At 35.0% G+C, this 25594-nt stretch overlaps 3 protein-coding genes across 3 annotated transcripts; 2 read left to right on the forward strand and 1 right to left on the reverse strand.

Annotated features, from left to right (window-relative positions):
* Positions 1 to 674: 674 nt before the first annotated feature.
* LOC110892682 (protein FAR1-RELATED SEQUENCE 5-like) lies at positions 675 to 4545 on the forward strand. The gene is made up of 5 exons (XM_022139832.1): positions 675 to 771; positions 1829 to 2606; positions 2714 to 2972; positions 3189 to 3689; positions 3922 to 4545. Exons 1-5 carry the CDS (start codon positions 675 to 677, stop codon positions 4543 to 4545), a joined length of 2259 nt encoding a protein of 752 aa, XP_021995524.1.
* A 13926-nt stretch (positions 4546 to 18471) lies between these two features.
* On the forward strand, positions 18472 to 22749 carry LOC110894579 (ATP-dependent zinc metalloprotease FTSH 6, chloroplastic). The gene is made up of 5 exons (XM_022141804.2): positions 18472 to 19195; positions 19667 to 20207; positions 20768 to 21081; positions 21162 to 21402; positions 22312 to 22749. The coding sequence occupies exons 1-5, from the start codon at positions 18609 to 18611 to the stop codon at positions 22648 to 22650; spliced, it is 2022 nt and encodes a 673-aa protein (XP_021997496.1). The 5' UTR covers positions 18472 to 18608; the 3' UTR covers positions 22651 to 22749.
* A 429-nt stretch (positions 22750 to 23178) lies between these two features.
* On the reverse strand, positions 23179 to 25114 carry LOC110896566 (probable acyl-activating enzyme 6). Its single transcript, XM_022143837.2, has 2 exons — positions 24164 to 25114; positions 23179 to 23897 (listed from the first exon to the last, which is right to left on the reverse strand). The coding sequence occupies exons 1-2, from the start codon at positions 25112 to 25114 to the stop codon at positions 23208 to 23210; spliced, it is 1641 nt and encodes a 546-aa protein (XP_021999529.1). The 3' UTR covers positions 23179 to 23207.
* Positions 25115 to 25594: the final 480 nt, after the last annotated feature.

Genomic DNA, 25594 nt, shown 5'->3' on the forward strand with positions numbered 1-25594 from the left:
AAGTTATTCTATAAATGCTCCTAACTGTAAGAAGTGTAGGAAAGATTTATAGAGTAACAAGTGTCCAATAACTTAAAGTTAAACCCACTACATTACTACCCAAAACCTAAACACCCACCCCACCACACCACACCACCGGGTGATGGGGGAGGGGGTGGGTAGGGGTGGGATAGTGGTGGATGTTTAAGTTTTTTTTTTTTTTTTTTGTGTAGTGTGTTTTTTAGGAGCCTTTGTACCCTTCTTACAATTAGGAGCCTTTGTATTTGATCCTAATCCAATACTTTATATTATAAAAAGTATAATAATATTATCAAATAACATGTTCCAAAAGAGAAAATTATTTTCCACGTAATGAAATGAATAGAATGAACTGTTACTAGACTAAGAGTAACGAATAAAAAATTAAAATTAAAAACTTCAGGTTTATGTATTGGCTATATAGTTTGAGTAAACGACTATATGATTTGGTGTAATCAGACTGGATATCACTTAATCTCATTTTCGTCTCATACCTATGGAAATTTTCAACACTAATCCCAGGATACTCGTCCTGAATGTTATGGGTTTTGGGTTTGCCATCGGATTCGGGGTTCAATTATCACCCATGTTCAGATGGATCACACTTTCTAGACAAGCTACTACAAGAGGCTTCTATCGCCTAGTTTGACCTAGAAATGAGATGTGACAGTATAGCGAGTAATACAGAAAGAAAGAAAGTGAGGGATAGAGAAAAGTGGCGGGTGCAATCTATGGCGACGATAGAAGAAAGTGGTTGGTGTTGGACGATGTTGGCTAAGGAGTGTTAAATTGTTGATGATATTTTAACGGATGAAGGGAAATTTTTAAAACACTTAGTGAAAATGATCAAAGAAGTGTCCAATGAGTAAACATTTAGAACCAAGGGTAAAGATCAAATAGGAAGTTAATTTTCGCTAGGAAGGATAGGAAGCAATCTCAGCCGTTCATCATCTTTTTTTTAAATTTTTGGACGCGGGGGCTTTTTCGTCTTTTTACATTATCATATCTTCGTTCTAATTTATAGATTCTGTTACTTCTTTTCATAGTTCATCACTCTCATAACAGAATTGAAGATTCCATAAACCTAAATCGCCATCGATCGCAAATTCACCTCTTTTCAAACATTAATCTTCTTTCGTTTGTCAATTCGATAACTTCAGTGTCTTCGTCAGACTCTGCTGGTATGTTTAGCTTCAATTTTGAGTTAATTTTTGTTATTTTTGTCCAAATTTCATTGTTTTACGTTTTATAATTCGTGTTTCTGTAATTAATATTTGATATTTTATAAGTTTAATTATTATTGTTGTATAATTTAACATAATTTGTTTGTTTTGTTTCTTCATCATTTTATTGCGTTTTAGTTAAGAGTTGCGTTTTATGATATTTATTAAATTATATGCATACAAACTTGTAGTTTAAGATTTATGTAATATAAAGCTATAACTGTTATTGTTGTACAATTTTTGTTTGTTCATCATTGGATGCGTTTTACTGAATGTATTGCGTTTTATTATTTATTTGATAATAGTTCATATACAAACCTTAAAGGTCTGTATTTCTAAATTATTATTAACATATTTTGAGATTTAACAGTAAACACATTATTATATAGGTTGCATTGCATTTTATGATTTTTTGTAAAGTGTTTCAAATCACATGATGCGTTTTACTGAACGTATTGCTTTTTATGCTTTTATAAACTTTAAAGTTTTGTATTTTTTAAATTTTTATTAACATATTTTTAGTTTTATCAATAAAAACATTATTCTGTTAGAGGTATTGCGTTTTATAGTGTTTTTAATTGTTTCAGATAACATTTCCAAGTGGGAGGAACGTGTATGCATAAACAGTGGAAGAAAGTTTTTCAAACCTAAAGTCAGTGGATCTATTACACCTGCTGTTGGAATGCTTTTTAAGTCATTTGATGAGGCATTTGCATTTTATCAGAGATATGCACTTGCTGCAGGTTTTTCTGCAAGAAAAAATACCTCTTGGAAAAATGTTGGTGGTTTAGTAAAAATAAGATATATTGTCTGTTCAAAAGAAGGATTTCATGTTAGCAAAGAAATAGATTCTGGTTCAGTTGAGAATAGTAAAAAGATTGTTAGACGTAATAGAGGTTCAAAAAGAGTTGGATGCAATGCTCATGTGAAACTAATATTAGAGAACAATAATATGTTTAAAATCTACTACTTTGAAGAAGAACATAATCATATCTTTGTTGAAGATGAAGATATTCATTTCTTGCCGGCTGCCAGAAGTATCGATTATGTGAAAGAAAGTTTTATATCTGGATTGTCTGCAATCAATATTGGACCTGTTAAAGCATTCAATATTATGAAAACAATGTATGGTGGTTTTGGTGAAGTTGGAGCTAGTAAAGTTGATTGTAAGAATTATAGAAGGGATTTGAATCTTTACATCGGAGAGTATGATGCAGAAATGGTAGTTAGGCGTCTTATTAGGAAGAAAGAATGTTGTCCTGGTTTCACATGTGATTATGTTATTGGTGAAGATAGAAGATTGAAAGGGCTTTTCTGGGCTGATGAGCAATCAAAAAAAATTATACAGTGTTTGGTGACATATTTGTTTTTTATGCTACTTATAAATCAAACAAGTAAGTTTTTTTTGATTTATTACATTACATATCCTTTTCTAATTTTTCTAATGCTTTTTTAATTTGTTTTTTATTCAGGTATGATTTGGTTTTTGTACCATTTACTGGTATTGATAATCATTTTAGGAATGTCACCTTTGGTGGTGCATTACTTGGTTCGGAGACTGCAAATTCGTATAGATGGCTTTTAAGATGCTTTGTTAATGCTTTTGGAAGTGAGCCTAAAGTTGTTGTTGCTGATCAAGATGCTGCAATGAAGAGAGCTACTAAGGATGTACTTCCAAGAAGTAGGCATAGGTTATGTATGTGGCATATATGGGAGAAATTGAAGACAAAGGTATTAACTGCGTTTTATGATATAACAAACTGCACTTTTATAATTATTTTATTATTGCGTTTTATGTATTATACAATAAGATCCTCTAACATTTTTATCAATAGAATTACAAAACAATTGCGTTTTACAATCAATGCATTATGTTTATCATTTTCAATATATTGGTTTTTAAATTATTGCGTTTTATGTTTAATGATTTTATAACTTTTTATTCAGGTTGGTCCTGTTTTGTCAGCAAACACTGATTTTAATACAAGAATGACTCATGTTGTTTGGAATGATACTATTATTCCAGAAGATTTTGAAACTGAGTGGCATTCAATAATGTCTACTTTTGGATTGGAAAATCATGAGTGGTTAAAAGACATGTACGATCTTCGATTTGATTGGATTCCTGCTTATTACCATGGAGAGGATTTGGCTGGGCTTATGCGTACTACGTCAAGATGTGAAAGCGAGAATTACTTCTTTGGTCAGATTTGCAATCCAAGATGTACACTTGTTGAATTTTTCACTCATTTTGAGACTGCAATGGATATTCAAAGGCATGAGCATAAGAGGAATGATCATGATACAAGGTATATTGAGTGTAAACCCTGGAGTGACTTTGTACTGGAGAAACAAGCATTAGAAATATATACCCAAACAATTTTTAAGGATATTCAGATTGAAATTGATGCTGCTATTACAAAGTGTATGTCAAAGTCTGTTGATACTGTACGTGATGTTCAATATTTTGAAATAAAGGATTTCAGACAGCCATGCACTTCTTTTTTCAAGGTATTTTTTAAATTTATATTGTTTAAATATCTATTGCGTTTTATTTTTCATGTTTTATTGCGTTTTAACATTATATGATCATATGGTTATATCTGTATTATATTTATTATTCATTGCGTTTTATATTACATTTCACTAATTTTATATAGCTTTTTAATCTTATTTACAGGTGCAATACAGCAAAGAAGAAGATGGTTTAAGTATAACTTGTTCTTGCAAACGGTTTGAACAATTTGGTATATTGTGTCGCCATATATTTTACGTATTACGGTATGAGGATATAAGTGAGTTTCCTAGAAGATATGTTCATAGAAGATGGATGAGAGATGTTGTTTCAGTGGGATCAAATCATTCCAATATTCGATTTGATGAAATTGGTAGAAATAGTGAAATTGATAAAGTTTATAGAGAAATCGTTGTTGCAAATGAGTATGTTGTTAATAGGCTGGTTGGCGATTTAGATGAATTGTGTCGTTACAGGGATCATATTAAAATTTATATTGATAAAGCGGACGAGGTTATGGTTGTTGCGCCGCCTCCTAGTCGCAAAGAAAGATTTGCTGATATTGGAGGGAACATAGATAAATCAGATTCTATGATTCGTGTCCCGATCAAAGTAAGGACCAAAGGATGCGGTGTACAAAAAAGGATCAAGTCTAGTCGTGAGATTGCAATTCAGAAATCATCAAAGATCCAGAAATCGTGCCGTGTATGTGGTGGAAAAGGACATAACAGTCGAACATGTAAAGATAAGGTTTCTTCTAATGCTATAGGTTCTAGCAATGCAATGTAATTATGTATACAAATTCTGTCAAAATCAGATATCAATAAGTAAAAAAAAATTTGTCATTGCGTTTTATGATGTATAGGTTTCATCTCTTTTTGTTACTACGTTTTGAGATATCCTTCATAAATATCAGTTTGTTTTTTTTAATTGCGTTTTATGATAACAACAATATCAGTTCATACATAAAATTAAACAAGAAATGCAATTGGATATAATAAACATTGCGTTATACAGATGATGATAGTTTTTAAACCCACAAACATGATGTTTTCAAACCACAAAATTAAAGAAAAATTACAAGCATGATCAGCTTCATGGATCAAAGTTTGTTTCTTCATCGGATGAGAACCCTAAGCTTCCATCAGGGATTTCCTCATCACTTTCAGATTCAACCCAAAGTTCAACCTGTGAGACTAGTGCGTTTTGGAGCTTCTCTGCAAATTTGCTACAAGAGTTGTTGATGATTGGTATTTTAGATAACTGATTCAAAAAGTTTAGATCCTCACTGGTAGATATGTCCTTTGGGTCATACATCTCCACTTCACCATCGTCCCAAGTCACTGAAACTTTGAAAGTTTCCTCAATGAACTCCCAAGATGTAACCTGGGCATCTTCAGTTGCAGTTTGATTCGGATCACCATATCTCTTGTGTAGAATTCTGAACAGTGCGGCTGTTTGATTTGTGTAACAAGAAGGTGGTATACCTATTTCGTTCATTCTTTTCAAAACATTTTCATTGCAGTTATGAAGAACAGAAGCAACGGAATGGTTTTTTATTTTTTTTCCATCAAGGAATCGAAGAACGAAATTGCCTCTTTTAACCCACCAAACTGATAGTTGTGGATTAGTCATTTTAAGGTTTGTGTGTGTTGGGTATTTGGTGTATTTTTGGTGTATGATGAGAGCAATGTGAAAATAGTTTAGGGTTTCTGTTCTTATATATTGGTAGAGGAATTTGAATCAACTCTGTTTTAATAATAAAAAATGATTAATTTTTATTTTTTTCTTTGAATTGAATATTCAATCATACACAGTATTTGGTATCAGGAATCCAAAAGGCTTTTTAAGGCTTTTGGTCTAATCAAATGTATCAATTTCTATCATACAGTATTCATATATTGTATATTATTTTATTTTTTTATAACATTTCATTTTAGAAGATTATAATATATTATTTTTATTATTGCCCTTATTGTAATTATGTTTTTAATTTGGTTTTTGTGTTATAAAAATTTTAAAAAAAATTGCATTAAGTTATAAATTATATTGCGTTATATGTTTGGAAATGAATAATTAGAAAAAACATTGCGTTTTATATTCAAAACATATTAAAATTAAAATTGACAATGTTGAGTTATAGCATACTATTAAAATGTTGCGTTTTATAAATTGTATATATATTTTATAATTTTTTTTTCAAAATAATGTTTAAATAATTTTAAAGGATACATATTTCGTTTTAAAATAACAAACAAATAAGTGCATTTTAAAAATATCATCAAAATATTGCGTTATATGAAAAAATATTGCGTTTTATAATAAGTAGCATTTCTAAATAAAAGTAACTAGTAAGATCAAGAAAATAATGAGTTATATTAAAAACATGCTAAATGAAAAAACATTGCGTTTTATAATAAGTAGCATTTCAAAATCAAAGTAAACCAGCAAGAGAAAGCCTGTCTTTAATCCTATCTAAACTAGTGTCATAGGATTGTTTTTTAAGTTTCGCACTGAGGTCTCGAAACTTCTTTGAGTCCTCAATTACATAATCTCTTTGTACGTTGATTTTGTGCAATAATATCTTCGCGATGAACTTTCTTCTTAGATCTTCAAGTTGTGCGGTCTGCTTGTTGACTGGTTTTTTGTTTTTACCCCTTGCAGGTTCTTCATACTCCACGTTAAACCCACAATCCCATTTTTCGACCGGTTCTCCATGATAACATTCCATATGACGCGTAGTGAATATACCACAGTCAATGCCATTATATTGTGTCCTCCATTTCATCTGCATTCTAACAGGGGTTATTCCCTTTATATCATCTGCTTTTTCATGTCCAACAGATTTAAGGTAAGCTGCCAAAGCATTCCTCTACAGAAAAAAAAACAAAACAAAAAGATTAGGTGGTTTATATTTGTGTTTTAAAAGCATAAGTAAGAATACTTACTGTATTTTCAGGCACATCCCCATATTTAGCTTTATTTGTTTCTTTTTTGGCACTGTTGTCAATGATGAATATTTGTTTCTCTTCAAGATTGAAGGAGATCACAAAGAAATGCTGTATATAGAGAATCGGGACAAGGATAATTTTAAAATCCTTTATGCTTTTTAGCTTTGCACCTTTAAGAATTTTTTCTATGTTCATTGTGAATGCTTCTACCATCTTTTCTTTATTTGTTTCTTCCTTATCATTCAAAGGAAAAGCCTGCATAAAATAATCAAATTAACATATTATTGCGTTTTATGAAGTTATAAAACATACAGCTGCGTTTTATAAAACTTCATTCAAACAAAGTAAGCATTGCATTTTATTAAAGAAATAAAACTGCAATTGCGTTTTATAAAACTTCATTCAATCAAACTTCAAAATACTTCATTATACGAATACAGAAAAATTGAGTTTTATATATCATACCAGCATTCGAATAGTACAGAAAAATCTTGGAGTTTTGTTGTCTTTTGATCTTCTTTTTTCTTCTTCATTCAAAATATATGACCAACAATTGATTACTTCTCCGGTGATTTCCAATCCTGGCCTCATTGTTTCAACAGCATATCTATATAGAAATACATGATCTTTAATTTCAAAAAGAGTATCCCTGCAAAAAAAAAAAAATTAATAATTAAATTATATATTTTTTTATTTTTGTTTTTTTGTTTTAGTGTATATAAATGAATTTTTACATCATTTCTCCTTCTGCATGGAAATCATATCCCGATATGTTGTTTTCGTGTGCCGTTCTTGCTTCCTTCATTGCTACTTGTCGTAGATAGTACGGTGAACAAAACACTTCTGGTACATTTTTCTCTCGATCAGGTCGTACCATCCTTGTGATTATTTCTTCTGTTTTGCTTATATCTGTTGTTGGTTGTTCTTGATGAACTGATTTTGCAGGTGTTTTATACGGATCTTCTTGTGGGTTGAGGAATGATGTGTTTTGAATTAGATCACTGATTTGCTTTTCAGTATTATCTTGTTCTTCAATTCTTTCAGAATTAGATCACTGATTTGCTTTTCAGTATTATCCTGTTCTTCAATTCTTTCAAACATTGTTTGTATTCCAGTAATTTGAACATCTTTTTCGATTGATCTATTTTCAGATTCCGCTTGAATTTCGGTTTGTACAGCGTGAGGAGTAGCATCAACTTCAACTTCATTTTCATCAACATTTGAAGACAACTGAGAAATTTTCAAATCAAAGGATGGTACCTCATTATCCTGAATTTTCTTTTGATTTGATTTTTTTTCTTCTTCATCTGTCTTTTTGATCACCTCCAACATTAATGATGGAGTTTCTTCGCTAAATGATGATTGTTCCATTGAAGGTTTTTCAATGTGTGTTTGCAGAATAGATGCAGGGTCACTGATACTGATTTTTTCTGGATTGGAGGACTGGACTACAGCTGTGTTATCTTCATTGCGTTTTGCATCATCATCATCATTGCGTTTTATAATCAATAGAGATGAAATGATTTGATTTTCATTGTCTTCATTTTGGCTCAAATTTAGAAATCTTGATGGTGTTTCCATCATAGTTGAATCAATATTAACTTTCTTGTGCTTTTTTGCTTGATGGTTTAATTTTTCCATCAATGACACCCATTCGTTTACTTTGTTATGAAGAGCTTCACTGTTTGGATATTCTTCGACAATCTCATCTATGCGTGATTGGATGTTTTCGAAAATTTCTTCAAATCCTTTTAAATGATCATCCAAAACAGTCACAAGATATTCTTCATGTGATTTTTTATCTTCAATGTTCTTCATATTTTCATCGCCACTTTTTGTTGAATGAATGTCAGAAAGACCTTCACTTTGATTTTGTGATGGCATGAAATTACGCAGTCGGCTTTGACTGTCTACCCAAATTTTATCTTTATTTCCTATTGATGGTTTAATGAAGAATTGCCCCCATGATCCTCCACTTTCTGTTTGTGTTTTCTCAGTTTCATTGGTTTTAATTGGGCTGTTTTGAACATTTTCTTGATTCTCTTGATCAATCCAGTCTGTTGCAGCTTTAAGTAATGTGATTGGTTGTTCTTCAGCATCGTCTTCATCATTTTCTTCAGATTCATTTTCAAAAATTTCTTCGTTTTCATTCTCGGATTCAGTTGGATAAACATAAAATTCATCCTTTTCATCTTGCTTTTTTTGTTTATCTTTCTGACTTTTTTCTTTTTATCCATTACAAGACATCTCCCCTCATTTTGCGCAGCAATTTCCAATTCATCTTCAAATTCTTGTAATGTTGTAGAGTCAATTTTATCAAGAGAGAACTCTTCAGTGTTTTCAGCATCGTCAAATCCTTGTTTTTTATAAGCATATAGTATCTGTATGAATCATTGGGTTTTAGAAATATAATCAATTCAAATTTTGTTGCGTTTTAAAATATAAATCGTTGTAAACAACTTACAAAACTAATGTTTTGTAACTTTAAATATATTGCGTTTTACAAAAACATTGCGTTTTACACTAGAAAAGAAGTTTTAACAAACAAAGAATATAAAGAAACAAAAATGAAAGATCATTGTGTTTTATAATATACATTGCGTTTTATAAAGTATAGTTTTAAACAAACAAAGAATATAAACAAGCAGTCTAAACAAGCATTCAGCAAATATGTAGCAATAGTGAAAGATCAGATTTCATACCGCTAACAATGCAATAGGTCCATTGAAGAGCTTCTCATTTCCAGGCCATTGTCTTCTTGTACGCCTTAAAACGGTCAGAATATATTCACACCAATTAAAATCCTGGGTTTTTTGTCACTTTTCATTGATGGCAAGAATCTTTGATTAACATTACTACTTTGCATTGCCTCCGCCATGATTGTAAAAAATATAACCAAGAAATTTAGTTTGAACAATCTTCCAAGCTCATTTCTTGATTTTAAATAACTAATCAAGTTGTGCGCATACATTCTCTTCAAGATATCTTTGCTGAATTGACCGCGCCAGAATTTAATTATAAGATCAGTGTCTTTTGGTCTCAATTTTTCCTCAATCTCTGTTTTTCCATTTGGTATTTGAAGTACCTTTTGGATAAATTCAGCTGTGATTTTAATCTTTTCATCTCCGGTATTTATCTCATCATTTTCAGCATCAAAGTTTTTTACCAGCCAATATCCGAATTTGCGTGGAACTGAATGCAGATTGAATTTTAGTATGCTCTCAAACCCTATTTCTTTAACAACATTCCTTTGCTCTTTTGACAAACTTTCAATATAATCTTTTAGATTATTGACTGCACTTCTTATGTTGATTTTTTTTTCCGTCGTAATCGTAATATGGTTGTTGTTCTGGTTGTTCTTTTGTTTTATCTTTCCTCAGTGATCTCTTTGGTTTTGATTCTGCCTTTTCCTTCTTTTGATTTTTGTCGGGTTAACTCTTGGTTGTGGATCAACAAAATCATCATCTGATACATTGAATTGTGTTAAAAACATATATTTTTTTCATGAAATTTGTTAAATGCGTTTTATGTTACCTGAATTTACTTCTTCTTCGGAAGTATGCAGAACAATAGCTCGACTAGATTTTTTATCATTGGAATCAGAAACGGTCTCTTCTGATGATTCGATCACCACTTTCTTTCTTCTCCTTTTTTGTTTTTCCTCTTGTTTTTTAACTTCAAATAGAATAATGACACAATGTCAATTAACAAATTTAGGATAAAACGCATTAGCTAACACTATAAAGATAAAAAGCAATGATTCCCAGGTTTTAGATAAAACGCAATACTTTAAATCATATTATTTAACACAGCAAATTAACATTACATAATCTCATTTTGTTTTTTATGATAAATTAATATAAAACGCATTAGTTAACAATGTCAATTAACAAATTTATGATAAATCGAATTAGCTAACACTATAAAGATAAAAAGCATTAATTCAATAGTTTAAGATAAAACGCAATAATTTATATCATATTATTTAACAGGCAATAGTTAACAACACATGTATCTCTTTGTTTCTAAAATTCAAAGATAAAACACAATGTTCTAAAATTCGATTACAATTATCATAATAATAATCTCTTTGTTTCTGCAACTTTATTAAGGTAAAACGCATTAATTCACAATATATAAATCCCATAAGAAGCATTAGCATCTTAGATCATAGTTTTAACATAAAACGCAATGTAGTCTCTACTAACAAAAATGTTAAGATAGGGAAGATATAACTCATTAACTATTTTTTGGAACGGATATGATATATTAGGTCTACTGTACTTCATAAAACGTAACTTGAATTCAGTTAAAGAGCAAAAATAGATAAAATTACCATTGTCTGAAATATCTTTTCGTTTTTTAGTTCCTTGTTGTTTCATTGTTGATTTTCGGCTAATATTTTCTTGTTCATCTATGTTCTCTTCTGCTGATGATGTTTTTTGCTTCTTTGATGATTTAGGTTTTCAGAGACGGATTTCTTTTGAGTAACTCGAATGTAAACCTTTAAATTATCTCTCGACGACGCCATGAACTTCAATGGAGTATGATTTTCTCAAATTTCTGTATGTGTTTGATCGTTCAATGGAAGTGTAAAACGTAATGCACTATTTTTCGAAGGATTTCTGTGTATATTCAACGGCGATTATTTGGGAATTTGACGATAATACCCCTGAAACCCCGGAGAGCGTGTTTAAATGACAGTTTTAATTTGATTTTGATCTAGACCGTAGATTGTGCAATTGGACGGTTATGATTGCTTTCTATCCTTCCTAGCGAAATAAACTTCCTATTTTATCTCCACCCTTAGAACCAAAAGATTAATTTATGAAAATGAAGAGATATGGGCCAGAATTATCATAATAAGCCCAAAGTCCAAATACGCCCTCTTACCATTCAGGCCCACTGGATTAGAGATAAAGTCATGTGCCCAACATGTGAAAGAAGATGTCCTCCACCAAGAGGAAAGTAGGTGACGCCAGCATATATCTATTATAAGAGCATCCACAATGTGTCTTAATTTCAGGTTTACACAAACTATCACCTCAGCATCATATTAGATTTCAAACTTTCTTATAAAAACCTTCAACTTTTCTCACAATATACAAACCTCACAAACTCAACCCCATCGTCTACTTTTACATTTATTTTTATACATCAACTTACTCTTATATTAGTTATATTTTATATCTTGTTCATAAATAAATAATAATATATATTTAACTTAAATTTAAAGAAAGAAATAGAAAATTTAACATTAAATAAAAACATACAATTAACTACAAAGGCACATAAAATAAAAAAAAAATAAAAACCTACATGAATTAAAAGAACATACTTAATAAGCAAGAAAAAAAACTACGACAGGTATTGTTTTTTTTTTAAAATCGGCACATAACTCAAAATGCATTCTCAATCGCTCCTCATCCACCGCCCCGCGGTCCATGATAACTAAGTTGATGTCTTGGTTATATAAAAGTTGCTCCATTTGAATTTTGAAGGAGTCAATGGTTTCTCTCGTTTAGCCATCTAACCTTCCATCCACTCCTTAGGTTGTCGTCGACGGGTTCTGATATCGTGTTTGACTTCGATTTTGCTCTTTCCTTTGCCATCGCCTTGTCCGACGCCGCCTTCGCTTTATTTTGGTCAGCTAGACGAGGTAGTTCTTCTAATTGGTCAGAGTGTCAGACAGAGTGAACCCAAAATCCAGAATAGACTATGCAGTATGTGTCGATGTCGCCAATACTTGTGTTCGCATTGGAAGTGGAAATCGTCCTTTTTGGTCGGACGGATGCCAGATCGTTCCGTTTCGGCTCGTTTATTATAATATTGAAAACGTGCTCATATTTGAAAGTTTGTTTGGTGTCTCCGTGGTATTCTACTTTTGTAGCCCCAAAACTTGATCATCCGACATATCGCTTAGGTGACTCCGCCTATTGTTGTTCCACATCCGTGAAAACTTGTTAACCGAAGTTATCATCATGTGCAGCGACTTTAATTTTTCAGTTGTTCGAGGCGTATCGTCGTCGCATAACAAGTACTCGTGTCAACGTCAACAACAAGATCGTTCAACGCTTTTTCCAACGTTGTGTATGGGTTAAACCAACGTCTACCCCACTAAACCCCTATGCCCCACCATTCTTCACACTTTATGCTCCTCATACCACATACTTCACAACTTATACTTTCTCTGCGCCACTGCACTCATTGGATACTCGATGCCTTTACACAACCACAAGGGGCCCCGCGCCCAACTTATGTGGGCACCCAACTTTTTCCATGCTACGCGCGTTGATGGTTAGTTTAAAGATGTTGTCGTTAAATTTTGAAGATGGATGGAGATTTAGTAAACCTCAAATACACCTTGATTTCTCCGTATCAATATAATATAAAGAGTAAATTACAAGTTTTGTCCTTTATGTTTACATCAAATTTCAGGCACTGTCCTTTAGGCTAAAACTTGATAGGCGGTGTCCTTTATCTTTCAAAATCGTGCACGTTTTGTCCTTTAGTCCAAACCCAGTTAGAATTCTCAGTTAAAATATGTCATATGCAGTGCACATGAGGGTAAAATAGTCATTTTCCTCTCACCCCTTTCAATTCCCCATTTATATCACACACCAATAATTACCTCATCTTTCCCTCATCTTTCCCTCATCTTTACCTCTCATCTCCTTTCCTCTTCTCTTCCTGCGACCAAGACCCACCGCCAAAACCCAAACCCACCACAATGGATAATCATTTATAAAAGACAATAGCATGCCAGTAAGAGTTTCCATAACCCAAAATCAAATCTAAGGGCATGTTTGGCTAAGCTTTTGAAACAACTTATTGACTTATTGGTTTTTTGAAAAGCCATAAGCTTCAAAATGATGTTTGGCAACCAGGTTGTATGTGAGGGGAAAAATGACTTTTCCAAAAAGTCACTCCATACTGACTTTTCCAAGAAGCCAATAAGTCAATAACTTGTTTTCAAAAAAGCTTAGCCAAACATGCCCTAAATCATTGTTGTCAGCACATCGCCTCCACAACCCCCACCACCACATACCATTGTTGTCCCCCGTAATCCATTTTTCCACCATGGTCACCCCGGCCATATTCATATTGCCTCTTTTTAAAATGCTTCACTATACTGCAGAATCAGTGATTCCATCTCGATGTTGTAAAAAAGTACAAATTTGACGGATCAAAACCTCGGGTTGCACCCCAGCCAAGTTACGAGTTGACCGGGTCCGACCATTGGAACTCGAACTCGCACCCAATTGCTGGTCAAGTGCATCACCAACCGCTTGCTCGTGGGTCCCTCTAATCTTAGCAGGTAATTCAGATGCCGATAGTGCTTTACCACCCGACGCACCGGCAACAAACCGTTTGTTGTTGGACGACGACCCTTCATCGGTTCGGGTTCTGGTTATCAATTTGGAGTTCACGATTGACCCAAAATTCTTGGTTATAGACGGTCCAGGTGCGCCTGCTCAGTGTGTAATTTGAGAAGAAGAAAACCCTAATTTGATGAGAGATGATATTACCTAGACTGGACAAGCATAAATGGATGATTTAGAGGATGAAGAAAACCCTAATTTGATGGCCAGATGAATGAGATGATTTTGGGTTGGTGTTGGATATAAATGGGGAATTAAATAACTTGAGAGGGAATGACCATTTTACCCTCATGTGCTTTGCACATTACATATTTTAACTGAGAATTCTAATTGGGTTTAGACTAAAGGACAAAACGTGCAAGATTTTCAAAGGTAAAGGACACCGCCTGTCAAGTTTTGGCCTAAAGGACAACGCCTGAAATTTGATGTAAACATAAAGGACAAAACTTGTAATTTACTCTAATATAAATCTTTATAACCACTTTGTAAAAAAATTCACAAAATTTTAAATTTATAAAAAAAATACACAACGTGAAGGGGTATGGCCCCAAAAAAGCCGCGCAAACCTTCGTCAAGGTTGCGCAAAGGGCCATACTCCTTAGTCAGCATTTTCTCTTGCTAAGGCAATCTCGCGCGATTACCGCCACATCCCACGAAGAGGCGCGAGGGCCAATCATAAGAGAACAATCACGATACTTAGCAATCTGATAAGAACCTTCATTACCTGTAAGCCCGCGCAACTCACAGAAAGGTTGCGGCGCGAGACCAGGGTAGGAAGGTACAAAGGGTACAAGTGACAGAGAAAAGGAGCCAATGAACATCCAGCAGGCTCTGTTCAATCGTGCGCCACGATCGTCTGACGTACAGAGAACGAGAAGTACTTAAGGACGCCTACGTGGCACCAATCAGAGGACGGAGACATCTGTCCCACGATCTCCACTTGTCTGCTGATGGCAGAAGGACGATAGGGCCGACAACAATGACACGTGGCTCCAATCAGGGCGCGCCAGCGCCGGAGAACTTCTAGAAGCCACTAACGGTCGACACCAGTGAGACAAAGAGCATATCCATTATGTTGTCGATTACCGGCCCAATGCCCATCAGCCCATATACTCTTACACCTCTCCGGCTATAAATAGAGACCTCACTCCACAGGTTAAACATTCCATTCCCTCTACTCTCACTCTTAATACTTAATTATCCTCCCAAAGCAGTCGCTTATTCTCACGCCGGAGCCCGGTTAAGAGGGAAACCCCCATATTCCCCTCTTAACGAGTAACGGTGTTCTGTTTTGCAGGATTAGTTGTTCAAGAAGAAGCTCAGAAAAGTCATCAGAAGATTAACCATCATGATAGAAACATAAACTAAACTAATTATCCTCGTAATTAGTTCAGTGTTTCTTCACAACGTAAAATTTATAAAGATTTTAGTATAATTGATATAAATATGGTTTTAGCATTATTTTTATTATAATATTACTATTTAAATTTCGAGTACGTCTATAGCATAAACCTAAATTTTAATAATAGCCTGGACATGACAAAGTTAGAAAACTTTTGTACATACTGATAAATCCTTTTTTGAACTCAAAACATAGCAAGTCTTTTGAACAGTTGATATACATGTGCACAATTCACAAATCACAACTTACATAACCCTCATAACAGCTTTGCTTGTTGCATGGACTCCCTTTGCAGCAACTCGTAACATGGCTCGACTCTGGTACAACCTGTTTGATCAAGCTCCAAACATTAGCACTTGTTCTTTTGCCATTTAAAATTTTCCTTTCAAGTTTAGCTCAAAATCAAGACTCACAGAACCTGTAATCTTTGATGTTTGAACTGGAAATAGTTCAAAAATTGTTACTGATTTCATGGTTAAATTTTGTTTTTAATTGCAACAAATAAATCTTTAATTTATAAATCTAATACTATGATGTTTATGAATCTAGAGTGAAAGAGATAGTCTAAAAACTAGAAAAAAAGAACTGTAATAAAATGTATCTACAAATAGTTATTAAGTTACCATAGTTCTGTTTTTTATATATAGGTAATAAAATATGGATGAGCTCGGTACCGGTAATGGCACCGAAAATATCATTCTTGAAAATCATCGAAATTAGGTACCGGCACCGAAAATACTCGGTACTATATGGTATGGTATTTGAAGGTAAAAATAAGTAAATACAGGTATGGTGCTAGACCGCTGTTGAACCAAAAGTAACGATTCTGAAAATGTCAAAAGGCGGGTATCAAATTGGTACTGAAAATGATTTGGTATAGTAGATTTGGTACCGATATGATACCGGTTTGATTACAGGATTTGATACCATTTGCTCATCAATAATTTAAATATCCAAGTTAATTTTACATGTTACAATTCATTCATTACAGAAAAGGACAAAAAAGAAAATAACAGAAGTTGTGTATATAAAACTTCATTCAAACGAAATAATTTACTTACCACGTGTATGAAAAGCAATTTAAACGGTGCAATTACTTGCGTTGTTACGTGGCATGAGCTCAAAGGTGATGTTAGGGATGGGCTAGGTACCAAAAACCCCCAAAAGTAGGTATCGATACCGAATATACCTGGTATGGCACCGGTACGGTACCAGTATTTGAGAGTAAAAACTGGTACCGAATCGGTACCGAAAATATACCCGGTTTGGTAAATTTGATACCGGTACTGATAGTTATCCCTATGTGGTGTTACTATTGATTTGGTTGTGTTTTTTTATATATATGTAATATGTAATTATAATAATAACTAGAGTAATATAAACCCTTTTTTAAGATTTAGTATAGTTGAGATAATTAATTATTATAATATGCCTAGATAAGAAAACAAAAATAAAGCTCTACTGGGATTTCGTCGCCAAACAAATGTATGGTCGAAAAAGCTTGAAAAAAGCTACAAAGTAATCATCATCATCATCATATCTAGTATTTCCAAACAATATATTATTTTACTAAAATTAAAAATTCAGTTTGTATCAAATAAATTTAACAATGTGGAGATACATGTATTTGTGTATCAAATAAATTTAACAATGTGGAGATACATGTATTTGTTGATGAACAGGTATATAAATATATTCATTTAACTTTCAAGGCAAAAGATCAAATACAAATAATCTTAACATACTAAACATACAAATTGAAGGAAAACTAAAAAAGACAAGGTGACATTTTTGTAATTACCACTAACTATCAAAGTTACTATACAAATGTGAACTCAACCAAAAATACCTAAAAAACACAATTTTTTTTTAACATTTTTTATTAAAAAATCGCTACATTTTGTTAGCAAATTTTTTTTTTTTTGCTGCTTCTACGAAAAGTAGCGATTTTTTAATAAAAAATGTTAAAAAAAAAAATAATTTGTGTGTTTTTTTTATATTTTTTAGGTTTTTTGGGGGTTTAGTTTTTAGCATTTTAGCTTGGATGGGGGGGGGGATGTTAGGTTTTTGAGGGGTGGGGGGTTTAGGTTTTTTTTTTTTTTTTGAGGGGGGGGGTAAGGTTTTTTTTAGGTTTTTTAGGTATATTTGTAGCGTAACTTTAATAGTTATTGATAATTACAAAAATGCCATTTTCCTTCAAAGTAACTTTACCCTAACTTTCAAATCCATCAATATACCTACATACTATCATCTTGCTATTCATCACCTAATCATTTTTAAAATAGTTATTTCACACTAAAATAAGTGTCTAAACTAGTTTAACTTTTCCCACTTTTATTCTGCTCAAACCTATACTGTATTGGTAAATGAAAGTCCAAGTGTAGCTATTAACACACGAGATTTGCGAGAACCAGTGGCGGATCTTGACCTAAAACTCAGCATGGGCCGATGTTTTTTGGAGATAAAATCAGCCTGGGCCGAACCAATACACATTTAAAAAAATTCTCAAAAACCTGAAATTTAACACTACTAGGCGAAAAAACCGCACGGCCGAGGCCCGGTCCGGCCTCCTCTAAGCTCCTCCCCTGGCGAGAACAACTCACAACTCTTTTAATATTAATCAAACGAAAAACTGAACCAAGAACTATAATATCCCTACACCTATATATGCATACTAAAACTATCCTTGCTAAACAAGTTATCCTAATTAAACTCAAACTATAAAACCATTTTCCTAAATCAATACCAACTCTAATACTTAATTAATCAATTAATAAAATAACTAAATAAACATATTTAGTTCAAACTAGTATTTATCTATATCTATTAAAATATTCTTTTGTATATCACTATATCAAGATTAATCCTCCGTAGTGAAATGTGTGTCACATCATCAATCAACAGTGATATCACTTTCAGATTACAAATAAAAATCACTAACTAACACATTAAGGTTAACTCTAGATGATTCTTGAATACATGGGTCAAATCTATTGGGTTCCTGCTAGAAACATCTCCAACGTCCAATGTATTACACTATTTAAATCGCCCAAAATATTCCCTCTAAAAACCAAACTGAACTTAGAATCACAATATTTATTCATAGCAAACCAAAACATGTCAACTGTAGTTTCCCTTTTTACCCCTCACATTCCACTTCACAAACCACAAGACCATTCCAAAGATACAAGAACCACCACCCTATCTCCAGAACCAACTTTAAACACCAAACTCACCAAAAGACATCTATTAAAAACAGTTGGTATCAGCTTCATAGGCAGTGGTGCACTTGAACATCCTGCAGCAAGAGCCGAAACCGGCTTACCCGATACCCCGGTTGCAGCCACTTCAAGTAGAATATCTTATTCAAGATTCTTGGATTACATCAATGAAGGTGTGGTCAAGAAAGTAGACTTGTTTGAGAACGGGTTGGTTGCGATTGCTGAGATAGTGAATCCAGCATTGGATAATAAGGTCCAGAGGGTTAAGGTTCAGTTGCCCGGGTTGCAGCAACAACTGGTGAGGAAATTAAGAGAGAAAGAAGTGGATTTTGCAGCTCATCCAATGGAAATGAACATCACAGCTGCTGTTTTTGATCTTCTGGCTAACTTTGCTTTTCCGTTGATATTACTTGGTGCTTTACTGTTGAGATCTTCGTCTCCAAACACGCCCGGAGGGCCTAACTTGCCGTTCGGACTAGGAAGGTATGATCAACTAACCAACAATGTTAGATCACTAGGGGTGTCAATCGTGTCAGGTTGACGAGTTGAATTTTTCAACCAAAACACAACCCATCTAACCCTTTTATCTAAATGTGTCAAACGGGTTAGGGGTGGTAATCAAGATGTAAACGTGTTAATTGGGTTGGTGGGTTGTAAAAAAATGGGTTAAATGGGTTGATGGGTCGAACTGCTTAATTAAACGGGTTGGCAAGTTGACCTGCTTAATTAAACGGGTTGACGAGTTAACTTGCTTAAATAAACGGGTTGGTAGGTAGACATGCTTATACAAACGGGTTGGCGGGTCTACTTGCTTAAATAAACGGGTTGGCGGGTCTACTTACTTAAATAAACGGGTTAACAGGTCGGCTTGTTTAATTAAACGAGTTAGACAGGTCAACCCGAATATGACCAAATTAAATAAACATGTCAAGCAACATGTTGATTACTTTACAGGAGCAAAGCCAAGTTCCAAATGGAACCAAACACAGGTATAACATTCGACGACGTAGCTGGTGTCGATGAAGCAAAACAAGATTTCGAAGAAGTAGTCGAGTTCCTCAAGACCCCAGATAAGTTTTCAGCAGTAGGAGCCAAGATTCCGAAAGGTGTTCTCCTGGTGGGCCCACCAGGAACCGGGAAGACATTGTTAGCAAAGGCCATAGCCGGAGAAGCAGGAGTACCGTTCTTTTCACTCTCGGGATCAGATTTCGTTGAAATGTTTGTGGGCGTTGGGGCGTCTAGAGTGCGCGATTTATTCAACAATGCGAAAAAGAACTCCCCTTGTTTGGTTTTTATCGATGAGATTGATGCGGTTGGAAGACAAAGAGGGACTGGAATCGGTGGAGGGAATGATGAGAGAGAGCAAACATTAAATCAACTTCTTACGGAAATGGATGGATTTAGTGGTAACAATGGAGTCATTGTTCTTGCTGCTACTAACAGACCCGAGATTCTTGATTCGGCTTTGCTTAGACCAGGGCGGTTTGACCGACAGGTTAGTTAAAAAAAACAAGACAAAACATTCCCGGAACAAAAGATTTGTTAAAAGGAACAATCACCAAACTAGACATCGACCCACCTGATTTGCGAAAATAAACATTTGTAAAGGCTACATGTATGGCCTTCATGCTAATTCACTTTAGAAGTAGACACGTGTGGAAACAGCTAAAGTGTGGCCGTCCCGAAATATGTGGGTCTACTACGACAACCAACAATAATGAGACACATGTCAATTTGTGGGAAAGAGGCTACACAGCCTCTACCTCAGAAAAAAAAATTTGACATGTGTCTCATTTTTGTTGGTTGTCATCGTGGGACCCACATCTTTTGAAACGTCTACACTTTAGTCGTTTCCACACATGTCTACTTATGAAGTGAATTGTTTTGCATGAAACCCCTACGTGTAGCCTCTACAAATGTTTGTTTTCGCAAATCAAGTGGGTCAATGTTTAGTTTGGTGATTTGATCTACCTTTGTTAAGATGTCAACCCACAAAATTTGATCTAAAAAAAAACGATCGTTGACTGAATTTGTGTTGATGGTGGTCTGGTGTAGGTAAGTGTTGGTCTGCCTGATGTGAGAGGAAGAGAAGAAATACTGAAAGTTCATAGCAAAAACAAGAAGCTCGACAGAAACGTGTCGTTAAGTGTGATCGCGATGCGAACTCCTGGGTTCAGCGGTGCTGAGCTGGCGAATCTGATGAACGAAGCGGCTATTCTTGCGGGCAGAAGAGGGAAGGATAAGATTAGTTTGAAAGAGATTGATGACTCGATCGATAGAATCATTGCGGGAATGGAGGGAACTAAGATGACAGATGGAAAGAACAAGATGTTAGTAGCGTACCATGAAATCGGTCATGCAATATGCGCGTAAGTAGTCACTCTACTCATCGTTTTAACATAATGTGATGCGGTTTGGTTTGAATTCTAAGGTCATTTGGTGGTTGTAGGACTCTGACCCAAGGGCATGATCCGGTGCAAAAAGTGACATTGATCCCTAGGGGACAAGCGCGCGGTTTAACATGGTTTACGCCTAATGAAGATCCGTCTCTAACGTCTAAGCAGCAGCTTTTCGCTAGAATAGTAGCTGGTCTAGGAGGTAGAGCAGCCGAAGAAGTTATTTTTGGTGAACCAGAGATCACTACTGGTGCAGCAGGGGACTTGCAACAAGTTACCCAAATAGCAAGACAGGTATGACCTCAACATTTTGGAAAATCTGTTCATTTTGACTTTTATGCTCAACAATATGTTAACCTCATGAGCGAAAATTGACACAGGCAAACCTTTTATTAGTAGGCCTGTAAATGAACAAAGGGGCGTTTGTACATGTTCACTTGTCTAACTTTAACCGAACCAAGGAACAAACACAAACATTTAAAAGGATGATTTCCTTGTTTTTGTCTGTTCGTTAAGAAAATGAATGTGTTCATGTTTGTTTATTAATATTCTAAACAAATGGTTCACGAACGAACATGAACCAACAAGAGTTAAAAGTAAACGTGAACATCCAAATTAAAGTCTAAAATACTCACAGCGTCATATCAAACATTTTAAAATTAAACAAAGGGTTATAAAATATGAAAATCAAATTAGTTTAAAATTCATTCATATTAGTAATATTTAAATTTAAATGAATATTTAAACAAACATAAACAAAGAACATACATAAACGAACATAAATGAACATAGACAAATGTTCATGAATGGACGTTCATGAGTGGACATATAAACAAAGAACATACATAAACGGACATAAATGAACATAAACAAATGTTCATGAATGGAAACGTAAACGAGTTTACAAAGGTAAATACACAAAATGAGCATGTGTTCATGTTTTTTGATTTATTAAATTAACTAATGTCGGTTCGTTTATTAAATAATTGTCACTTTGGTTCGTTTAAAAGCCATTCATTACAAGAAAAACCAGGCTAATCATTATTGTATAATTTTAGTTTTAATATATAAAATCCAACTATTTAACCAAAAAAGTCAATTAACTGAACATGAAGGTAACTGTTCACTGGCGCATTTATACAAACACTTGGTATGCATCAAAACAATACAAAATTAACCATATTATACTGCATTTTTTGACAGATGGTTACAAGATTTGGAATGTCAGAGATCGGGCCATGGTCGTTGATCGATCCAGCAGTACAGAGCAGCGATGTGGTGTTAAGAATGCTAGCAAGAAACTCAATGTCGGAAAAGCTTGCAGAAGATATAGATACATCAGTTAAACGTATAATCGATAATGCGTATGAGATAGCAAAATCACATATAAAGAATAATAGAGACGCGATTGATAGATTGGTGGATGTGTTGCTCGAGAAAGAAACCCTAACCGGCGATGAATTCAGAGCAACCCTAGCTATGGTTTCTGATATAGATTTTGCTCGCCAAAACGACAGGGTTCGAGAATTGGTCAATGTATAGAAAGTAGACAGTCTTGTTTTTTTGACATTGTAGTCTTTGTGGATATTGTGTTATTGTTGAACTTGAACACACTATAATTTTAGGGTTTGTTTTTATTTCTTTAAAAATGGTTGAATCGAAATGGGTAACAAGTGAGCACTCTTTGTGAGGCGGTTCACGAAAACCTAAATTGGTCATGGCCCTTTACTGTGCTAGACAGCTCGATAATGAGTGTTTGGAGAAACTATTTTATGAGTGGAAAAGTCAATAAGTCACTATATTATGACTTATTAACTTTTTTCAAATAGTTATAAGTTCTTCTAAAAAACTAAGCTAAACATGGCCTAGTGTCACATGGTTTCTTCTATTTAAAATAAATCAATAACCCTTCTTGTAAGTTTTTTAGTCTAACAAGTAACAAGCCTAGTACCATGATATACTATTTTCAAAATGAAATTTATAATATCCATAACAAGTCTTTCATTATATTATATTATAAAAACAACAAATGGCATCATCATAACAATCATAGTCCTCAAAACCCTTTATTTCATTCTAGTTCGGTTGTGTGGAACAACTTATAGTCGACTAGGAACTCCCATACTTTTAACAATTTCTCTAAGCACATTCTTTTGAATCTTTCCAGTCGAAGTCTTCGGAAGATCCTCCTTAAAAATAACCGATTTTGGCACCATAAATCCCGGTAACTTACTCTTACAAAACTTCATTATCTCCTCCGCGGTAGCCACAGCGGGCTTCCCCCCATTATTCTTCATGTTCACGAACGCACACGGCGTCTCGCCCCAGAACTTATCAGGCCGCCCCACAACCGCGGCCTCGTTCACCGTGGGGTGAGAGTACAATACTGACTCCACCTCCACGGTGCTCACATTCTCCCCGCCGCTTATGATTATATCTTTTGATCTATCTTTGATTTCTAAATACCCATCCGGGTGCATCACCCCTACGTCCCCCGTGTAATACCACCCGTTTCTAATGCATTTGGCGGTTAACTCGGGATCTTTAAGGTAACCCAACATGATACACCCACCTTGTAGCACGATCTCCCCAAGAGTCAACCCGTCCCGAGTCACACTCACTCCCGACTCAGGATCCACTACATCCACCATCGTCATCCCGAGGGTTTTCACTCCTTGCCTTGCTTTTAATCGAGCTCTCTCGGTATCCGGAAACCGGTTCCACTCTTTCTTCCATGCACAAACCAATGCAACCCCATTTGCTTCCGTCAACCCGTATCCATGGGTCACCTTCAATGAATTCAAAAGATTAAGATTACAATAAAAATAATAATGATAAAGCTAACCAACTATTAATAATGATAAACGAAATAATCATCCTAATTTTCAAACTACATATATAAAGTAGGGGCTATGACGCAAACCCTAAACTTCAAATGGCCGTTTAAAAGTAGGGGCTATGACGCAAGCCCTAACTTTTAAACGGTGTGAGATTAGATTGTCAGTGATGTGTGTATAGCACAAACCGATATAGATAACGAACTCGACTAACACACCTCAAATCCGAGAGCCTCAGTTTGTAATAGCACCGCGGCAGGAGGCGGTGATCCGCCGGTCATTAATTGAACCGTATGGCGAAGAGGTTTACACTCGGATAGCATGTTGAGCACAACCGGTGCAGCACACATGTGACTCACGCGGTAGTTATGAATAGCATCGTATATTATAGACGCATCAAATCTACGTAGACACACATTGGTGGCACCAATAGCCACCATACCCCAAATATAACCCCATCCATTAGCATGGAACATCGGTAAAGTCCACAAGTAAACCGGTTGTTTCGGTACAAACCACTCTAAAAGAGACGAAACTGCGCCGATGTACGTCCCGCGATGACTATGAACCACGCCTTTCGGGGACGAAGTCGTCCCCGAGGTGTAGTTCAATGACAACGGATCCCAATCCGTTTCTGGGCGAACCCATTTGAATTCTGGGTCACCCGCTTCCACCATAGTTTCGTAACTGTTAACGAAACTATTTATAACTGATGATGGAGACCCGTCATCAGTTATAAGAATAAGTTGCGGGTGGGTCTGCTCCTCAGAGAGCAGACTCACCGCTTCCAGTATTAAACTGGCTAACTGGTAGTCAACAAAAACGAGTTTGGATTCGCTGTGACGGAGGATTATGGAGACCGTATGGGCGTCCAAACGCGTGTTAATGGTGTTGATTATGGCCCCGGTCATGGTGACCGCAAAATGAAGCTCGTAGGTGGCGAGGATGTTCGGGGCAAGGACGGAAACAACGTCGCCTTTGCGAATGGCGAGACGGGATATGGAGGATGCTAATCGTCGACACCGCCGGTAGGTATCGGCCCATGTGTAGGTTATGTGGTTGTATATGGTTGCCGGAGAGTTGGAGTATACGGTGGCTGCCCTCTCAAGAAAGACAATGGGAGTTAGAGGGCTTGAGTTTGCTCCATGAGACTTTTTTAGTGTGTCCATTTGTTTTTTTGTTGTAATAGACAATGAGAGATGAGGTGCTTACATAAAATGGGCTAAGTTCTCGATCTATATATACTTTTTCATTGTCGTGTTTTGGTGGTTGTAATTTATTTCTATGTTGTTATTAACTAAATAAAGGAATATTAGGTTAATAATATCTATGTAGCACTGAAAAAGGAAAGAGGTTATGAACCAAATTTTATTTATATATAAGGGCGGTGTGTGCGGCAAAGTGGTTTTGCCGCTTGATAACACCACCGCCAATCATCTTTGTCACGCAGTAAAGGTGGAGGTGCGGTAACAGGTTGCCGATCGGTGAAGGGAAGGAAGGAGAGAGAGGGGGGGGGGTGCTGTGGGGTTCATGTCATCTCAACCAATCACACTTTTTTCTTTTTTTTAAATAGTTTATCAATTTATGAAGTGTCTAGCCATTGCCAACACTTTTGAGCATAGTTTAAACACTTATCATTGAATGACATG

Source organism: Helianthus annuus, chromosome 7 (assembly GCF_002127325.2).
Source record: "Helianthus annuus cultivar XRQ/B chromosome 7, HanXRQr2.0-SUNRISE, whole genome shotgun sequence".
Lineage (NCBI taxonomy): Eukaryota > Viridiplantae > Streptophyta > Magnoliopsida > Asterales > Asteraceae > Helianthus > Helianthus annuus.